The sequence below is a fragment of the Antedon mediterranea genome, chromosome 5 (genome assembly GCF_964355755.1).
Source record: "Antedon mediterranea chromosome 5, ecAntMedi1.1, whole genome shotgun sequence".
Lineage (NCBI taxonomy): Eukaryota > Metazoa > Echinodermata > Crinoidea > Comatulida > Antedonidae > Antedon > Antedon mediterranea.
The window spans coordinates 19,999,277-20,007,200 of NC_092674.1; the positions used below are offsets into that span (position 1 = coordinate 19,999,277).

Below are 7,924 nucleotides of genomic sequence, written 5' to 3' on the forward strand. Positions count from 1 at the left end.
ACAGTTGATGTTTGAAAATTCCATTTTAGCTTTTAAAGTTAAATTAAACATTTTACAAATATACAAATGCTTGTTTTGTTTACACGTTGACATTCTTTTTTCTTTTCATGAATACCCAAACAAGCTCACCACCAACAATTGAATATGGTGTTTTAATATTTCAGGTACAACAAGCAATCACATTTTAGTTCGAGTCTAGCTTGTAAAATTTAACCATACAAATAATTATGTGTTTTGTTTATACTTTATAATAATTTTTTCTTTTTATGTACTGGAACCTATATCCAAGAAGTTAATACCAAGTGACCACAGTTGTTATTTTAACGTTGAGTCTTACCTTGCTTACAGATGGCATTTATTTTATCTTTCTTGTCTTTTCATGAATACGTTTTGATGGAACTATCTCACAACTATCTCACAACTATCTCACAACTATCTCACAACTATCTCACAACTCATCAAGTTACTGTAGGCCTATGTTGTTCTTATTTTGTACATCACAAACTTTTTAATTCTTTTTTTTTTAATGACAATAAGGCCTAGCCGAAGCAAAATCTATTCTGGATGCAGAACATATACAATCAAGCAATAATCAATTAGTTATCTAGGCCTATAATATTTGAATGTGTTCATTTAGGTGGTCTACAGTATATAACAGAATAAAAGATGATAATTCAGAATCGTGGTATTTTAGCTAGTATGCCTGAAATGATTGAATCTCCTGGACATTTTGATCTTTCAACTCTCATCCCTTTTAAACAGCTTAAAATTAGATCGTGCGGGGTGAACTATCTCTCGACAGGCGGCCTGGGTAACGAATGGTATAAATGCTATTCATGAAGGCAATAACACTATTACTACTAAGATCTGCCGTTTATAGTAATAATAATGTTTGTTCGGCAGTTATTGCACTGCAACCTGGCGAAATAATAGCCATGTTGTTTAAAAATGCTCTTACTCTATTATTAATTATATTGCTGCTATTACAAATAAATCAATTTTCTAAATAAATATTACAATTCTTTAAAACAATAAAATGAAACGCACGCTTATAATTTGTAAATCATTTGCATTAAAATATATATTTAACACCTACTATCGTGTGTTTTATTATCCATTTGCAGAACTTGTAAGTTGTCTGTAGTGTTAGTAGAGCGATTTCCAGTATCATGAACACTAGAATCTTCCACGGAACGGAACGGAAACAACATGATTTTACATTCGTGCAATACCCGAACAATTCCGAAATTCCTTCTCGGAAATCCGGCAACCTTCGCCAATAGATAACCAGATTTAGCGCGGAGTTTAGCAGTCATTGCGACGTAATGTAAAAAAACAAACTTGGCACTATATACAACGATCCTCTTCCTCAAAGTCATAGTACATTGCGAACATAATACGGAGATATTCATTTGCCCACTGCAACCACCAAATAGCATAAACCACCATTACGACCTTAAATGTATACAGTAGTTATTTTTTCTCGGTTCAATTTAGCGGCCATTCGTTTATCATGTGAATGTATTTTTATAAATATTGAATTTGAAACGTAAAGTATTAAAATCCCAATCATTATTACAACAACAGGGGGTATAATAAAAATAATTTATTTTTATACCTCCCAGATTACAGTATATACAATGAAATGGGATCAACATTTTAATTTAGTGGCAGAAAAAACATTTAGTATGAACTTAAGGGTGTTGCCTGGGCAACTAGGGCACACCCCTGGGTGCGCCACTGCTTACTGTAGAACCGAGATAGGTGCATTTCCTTACAACGGGTTTACCATAAATTAAACTGTTAGATGGTTTTTCATCTGCGCCCTGAGCTGGCCAGGATGACTGTTTTGCCGATGTTGATCAACATTCCAAAATCCGAGCAGGTCTTTATAAAGGAGTTGCAAGAGGCCTGTAATTCAGATTCGGAAATGGCAACAATGGCAGCATCATCCGCATATTTGTGAAAACCAATCAATAATGAGAGTAAAATATCGTGACAGCCCAAATGTTTTAAGATAGAGAAGAGTCCAGACCTACCAACGTTGTCAAAGGCAAAGACAGGTCAACAAAGACAACATACTGTACAGAGGGCGTTGCTGTTCCACACATTTGTTGCAGAGCAAATACCATGTCAACTGTGAAACGGGATGGACGGAAACCACATTGGCTTTCTGGTAGAACTCTACCTGCAATAATTTGTGAAGCCTAGGCAGAAGTACACGTGCAAAGATCTTACCAGCTATGTTAAGCAAGGAGATGCTCCTATAACTATTGCAATCGTGACGGCTGCCCTTGTTTTTGTAGAGTTTAATGATGTTGGAGTCCTTTAGGTCTTGCGGAATACCACCTTGAAGAATGCCAACATGTTTTAAATACTTCAAGCTCAGTTGTCAGGACATCTCCACCTATTTCAAACATCTCGGGTGGAATACCGTCACGTCCAGATTTGTTGTTCTTCAATCCATGAATAGCTAGATCTACCTCCTCTTTGGTAAAATTTCTGTTAAGGTCATGCATGGTTGTTAGCTTCTGAATTTTCTGAAATGCACTAGGGTTTACGTCTGTGTCTGTAGCGTAAATAGAGCAGCTAATGTTTCAGCATTTTAAATGAACCAATCTGGCTGTTAACTATCCTAACTGTTACGTCACGTTTATACGTTCCGTTGGAACAGGTTGTCCAGGGGTGTGTGTGTTTTTCCTAGGCAAGCATTCACTAACTTTCCAATGGCTGGGCTCTCAACGTCAAAATGATTATTATGACAAATATTAATATTTCTCAGCGAATGGTAACTCGGGGGTCATCTCAATAATTGACTGTCGTTACTCGGCAATGGTCGCGTGCAAGGAAGGAGCGGCCGTGTCAACATCCTGCTACTTCCTCCTTTAGTTTAGTTTTAGGATGCTGGAATGTTCGGTCTTTGAGCATCCTGTCTCATAGAAATGCTAGTTTACATGGAAAGTCTGCTGTTGTTGACCATGAACTCTCTCGTCTTGGAAGTAATGTTTCGAAACATGTGTTATGGAAACGGCTATATTCGGGAGGCAAACTACACCTACTGGTGTGGTTATTCTGATACTATGAGACCTAAGCATGGAGTTGGTTTTGCTGTTCATAACAAGCTACTTTCTTGCATTCAGCAAACCATTGCAATATCACCCCGTCTCATGACTATTGTATGCGTACGTGTCTGAAAAATGGTTACATCACCATAGTATCTGCTTATTTTCCAACATTAATGCTGAATAAAAAAATGTTTTCTCAAACTCTTAGTGAAACCATTCTCAAAACTCCATCTGGTACCAACTTAGCACGCATTGGCGATTTCAACGCTAGAATTGGCTCAGATTAATGTAATTGGTGTAATGTAATTAGACATCATTGGGTTGGTAGAGAATGAATTAGGCCTATGTGCTGACCTCAGTCTCTGCGTTGCCAACACCTATACTTTGAAGGTCCTTTTTGTACCAAAACAACCTGGATGCATCCTCGTTCTCGCCGCTGGCATCAACTCTACCATTATTATTGTGAGACGACGTCGTCAGCTATGTGAGGTAATAATCCATTGCCGTAGCTTAAAGTCTGATGACTGCAACTCTGACCATGCCTTTGGGAGATGCAAACTTAAGATTTCACCAAAGGCCTATCACATTGCCAAACCTACAATTGATGTTACTTCTACAAAAATACAACTAAACATTGCCAAGTATCAAACCTTCTTAATGATCACTTTGTAACACTTTGTAGCTTGATCCCGGCTTCGTTTAGCACTTACAGTGCTCTTAGTGCTTTTGGACAGTCGCAGTAACAAATTTGTCTGATAACCGCCAGCCGTTGTCTAAATGAGATCATCCGCCTGCTGATTTACTGTACAAGCCAGAGAATAGCGAGCTTTCGTTTTAGTACGGAAGTAGTTCAGTACGGTAATTTGAACCGAAATGTGATCTACGCATGCGCAGAAATTTAAGACTCGCCGTAGCGCTAAATTTCAGAACGGTAGTGAGAAGAAATAGCGTCCTGTCTGAAACGAACATTCAGCTGTGTATTTTAATACGAAGGACACGATGGAAGCAGTATCGTCAAAGGTAAAGCAGTTTAATCAGTCGTTATTTTAGCTTTATGTAATCAAACATAGACTAGGCTATAGCATATTAAATGAATGTTCATTAATGTAGTGCTCTAGATCAGTGATGCCAAATATAAAATAAAAAAATTGGCTTAGAGATTCGGCCTAGGGCCTAGCTAGCCTAGGCTAGTAGTAGTATAATAGAGGGCAAACCAGTGGCCTAATCGAACTAACTAGCCTAGGGCCTAGCTGCGATACCCTAGCTGCTGGCATTTAGGCTATCCCTACACGGTCCTACAAATAAACACAACTTGCACAAATAGGAGGTCTAGATACGTAGGACCCCCTACTCAAAAGATGACAGAAAATGACAAGTTCAATAATATTGATAAAAACTAGCTAATCAAATTATCTTCAATTCAATCCTGCTTTGCTTAAAACAAAGGAGTTGTTTACTTTATTAGATTTATAACAACTCCCTGCCAATGTAGCTTAAAGTATTTATCTTATTGTCATACAATATAAGATATATGTAGATAAGCTTGTGTACATTTTATTATTTTTATCTTGATTTTTTATTTATTTTTTTTTCAAAACAGGCAGAAGAAATTAAGACAAAAAAGAGTACAAACCGGTTAGTTAGATAATTCAATAGTGCTCACTTTTTTACATTTATTTTAATATATTATTATAATTGTAAACTTTTTTTTTGTATGCACAAAACATATAATATTATATAATAGTATGCTTTTTTCAGTCTGAAATAAATGTGTTATCAATGTCAATCAATATTAGCATGATTAATTGTATAAAGTGGATAGTTCATTCAAGCTATATTATTTATTTTCATTTATTACTTCATTAGATTAAAAACTCCTACACTGAATTGATGAGAAAAATATTACATTAAAAAACACTATCATAAATTATGTGATTTTATTATTTATTTCAGCATGATCTGGGACAACCAAAAGGATCAAATCCTAATAGGAGAAGTAATCTTGGCTAGACCTTTTCAGTCCAAGAAGGGCACAACTGAGCGGGGAAAGGCATGGCAGGCTGTTGCTGATGCAATGAAGGCCCGTGAATACAAAGTTGACAGGCGGGCAGTGCGAGATCGCATATCTAATTTGATGGATAAGGTGAAAGGAAAAAATAACAAAGAAAAGGCAGCCAGTGGAATTGCAGTGGAGGAGACAGATGAGGAAAAGCAAATAAGGGAAAGTATTGAAGAATTCATCCAAGAAGAGGAGGATATAGAAATGTTACCAAAGGAAAGAGGAGATGAAGAGAAGAAAAAGGCTGATGGTGCAGAAATGAGAAAACGTGCATGTGAAACATTTGGAGAAACGCGGAAAAGGTAATACCAAATTTATGTAAAATGTAGAGGTAGATTAAAGTGTTTTTTATCCCCCTCTTCCTTAGTTTAGTTCTTATTTTTGTAAATTTATTTTTAGGCTTGATGTTGAAAGTAACACACCAAAAAGAAGGAATAGTGGGAATGACACAATCGGTATCATTCAAAAAAAAATGGAGATAGATCAGCAACTTCGAAGGGAGGAGATGGAGAGAAAAAAAGAGGAAGAAGAACGAAGGAGGGCAGAAGAAAGAGGAAGGGAAAGACGATTTGAGGCCTTCCAACAGCAACAACTGCAACAACAACAACAAATGCAGCAGCAAATACTTCAACAACAGCAACTCTTGCAACATCAAAACCAGCAAACGCAAACACTGATGATGGCATTTCTTAAGTCCATGGAAAAGAAAAACTAGATCCTTGATATATTTTTTTATTGTGCTAATCTGTGCAATATACTTTCTACTATAGTTGTTTTTATATATATTTATGTGTTTATTAATGCATGCCTTTATTTATATATACTTATACCATTGTTTCTTTCAATCTATTAATTATTATCTTGAATGTTTTGAATACCATTGATGCCAAAGAATATGTAGTTTAAATCAAAGAAGTTTTGTTTCTATATGAATGAGCATTAACAAAATATAATTAATACATGCTTTTCAATATCAATAAATAGAAACATTTATTTACCTTACGACGTTTTAACATAATACCGGTAATTCAGCTATCACTTTAGTCACAATTACAATAATTTACATTTTAAAAATACACTAAATATTTGTTCTATTGCAGGTGTATCTTTAGTGTTGGTATGTTATATACAGTTAAGTGTTTAAGAGTTTTCCAGGATTTTTATTTAAACTGGAACCATTTTATTTCTTTTAATCTATTAAAGGTTCTCTTGTATTACAGTTAGATGTTTATGAATGTATATATGTATATGGTTACAATAAAAATATTTATATGAATAACTTCTTAAATTTAAATGGAAACAGTTATTTACTTTATAATTTATACAATTTTTAATAAATTCAATATCACTTCTATCACAATTATTTACAATAATTTAGAAAAAAAATACATTCATTGAAAATATTCTTCCAGCGATGGCGGTTCAAGTTCAAAATAGGCAGATGTATTGTTCTTATACACACATGTATGTGCATTTGTAAGTATTCCAGAAACAATGTACATTTTGCCACATGCACTCAATTGCACTTTCTGAGACTTCTTATAGTCTGTAAATTTAAATATATTTACAATGTCACCAAATAGCCATTCAACGCTAATTCTGACTTTGGACATTGCCGCGTTGAAGGCCACTTGTTCTGGTGTTATCCGTACCGTCGGGAAAGGTGCTTGCAATTGTGGGCGCAATGGGTACGCAGGATCACCATACACGCACAATACATTTCCCTGTGGATCATGTGATCTGGCCTCAAGCTCTGTCAACAGACCCGATTCACGAAGGAGAAATGCATCATGTCTCCTCCCTTCCACAGGTCCATATAGGTGAGCTATGAGGCCATTGGGAGCTGTCACTGACTGGAATTTCATGGCATGGATTCTTTTGTGACCATTATACATAACTTGTTGATGCTGATTTGGTCGGCATATTGGCCTTACGGTTCCATCAACGAACCCCCAACAGTTCCTCAAAGCAGCACCCTTTGTGTGTGTTGCCTCAGCAAATTCCTGTAAATGTTGTGGGGATAACCATGGCTGGTCTAAGGATGAGATCCGATGTCTATGGATGTCGAAGATGTAGTTGGTCATCCACTTAAACGCCAAGTAAAGCTGTGGTACTGAACGTCCATAGTCCTTGATAAGATCTCCATATCTACAAGGATATGCATACCTTTGGAGTGTGATGCACAAAGCCTCAAGTCCATCAATTTTCGACTTATTCTCCAGAATTACAGTTGGTGGCACCCCCAAAGCATGTTTCAGCCGGTAGATATCATTTTTCTGGAATCTAAGGGAAATAATAATACACAGTATATTTTAAATCTCATAATGGATAACATACATGATACTGGACATGTTATGGGCATCATATATTAATTTAATATTTAATCAACATTTATTACTAAATAGTAGCTTCTGTAGATAGTATAGTAGCCTACTAGGGCTATACATAAAAGAAAGCAATACCTTCAAGGTATATGGAAGTATAATTGTTAGTAACCAATGTTAAATGTATTTAAGCTTTATAATGCCTTAACGTTATCTAGCCCTACCTAGTAGTAGATTATAAATTGATAAATAAAGTGCTACCCTGATTTAGCCTGATGGTCGGCTTACCTGAAATAGCTGTTGCATTCATCATCGTTGAATTTATCCAAGTTGAATTGATATTCATCACTTTTATACTGAAAATCAGGATTACTTGGGGAATTCATACTATACAACATAATGAATTCTTCCTCGTCCAGAACATCTGATATATAGGCAGCAACAAGAGCATCTCGTACCCTATGTAGGTTCGCCAT

At 35.8% G+C, this 7,924-nt stretch overlaps 2 protein-coding genes across 4 annotated transcripts; one reads left to right on the forward strand and one right to left on the reverse strand.

Moving 5' to 3' along the window:
• The first annotated feature begins 3,885 nt into the window (after positions 1 to 3,885).
• LOC140049393 (uncharacterized) lies at positions 3,886 to 5,970 on the forward strand. Of its 2 annotated transcripts, none has more exons than XM_072094266.1 (3): positions 3,886 to 4,085; positions 5,019 to 5,426; positions 5,524 to 5,970. In XM_072094266.1, exons 1-3 carry the CDS (start codon positions 3,952 to 3,954, stop codon positions 5,837 to 5,839), a joined length of 858 nt encoding a protein of 285 aa, XP_071950367.1. In that variant the 5' UTR covers positions 3,886 to 3,951; the 3' UTR covers positions 5,840 to 5,970. The 2 variants fall into 2 exon arrangements, with proteins under 2 accessions (XP_071950367.1, XP_071950368.1); XM_072094267.1 differs by having other exon boundaries at positions 3,963 to 4,700; positions 5,524 to 5,959.
• A 347-nt stretch (positions 5,971 to 6,317) lies between these two features.
• LOC140049390 (uncharacterized) lies at positions 6,318 to 7,924 on the reverse strand. 2 transcript variants are annotated; one of them, XM_072094264.1, is made up of 2 exons: positions 7,737 to 7,924; positions 6,318 to 7,407 (listed from the first exon to the last, which is right to left on the reverse strand). In XM_072094264.1, exons 1-2 carry the CDS (start codon positions 7,922 to 7,924, stop codon positions 6,516 to 6,518), a joined length of 1,080 nt encoding a protein of 359 aa, XP_071950365.1. In that variant the 3' UTR covers positions 6,318 to 6,515. The 2 variants fall into 2 exon arrangements, with proteins under 2 accessions (XP_071950365.1, XP_071950366.1); XM_072094265.1 differs by having other exon boundaries at positions 6,318 to 7,400; positions 7,737 to 7,877.

Bases quoted from the DNA above. Each gene is read 5' to 3' on its own strand.
- LOC140049393 (XM_072094266.1), top strand. From the start codon at position 3,952: ATGCGCAGAAATTTAAGACTCGCCGTAGCGCTAAATTTCAGAACGGTA. The intron at 4,086-5,018 runs GTAAAGCAGTTT...TATTTATTTCAG, and splicing joins TGGAAGCAGTATCGTCAAAG to CATGATCTGGGACAACCAAA. The intron at 5,427-5,523 runs GTAATACCAAAT...ATTTATTTTTAG, and splicing joins TTTGGAGAAACGCGGAAAAG to GCTTGATGTTGAAAGTAACA.
- LOC140049390 (XM_072094264.1), bottom strand. From the start codon at position 7,924: ATGGCGAACCTACATAGGGTACGAGATGCTCTTGTTGCTGCCTATATA. The intron at 7,408-7,736 runs GTAAGCCGACCA...TATTTCCCTTAG, and splicing joins GAATGCAACAGCTATTTCAG to ATTCCAGAAAAATGATATCT.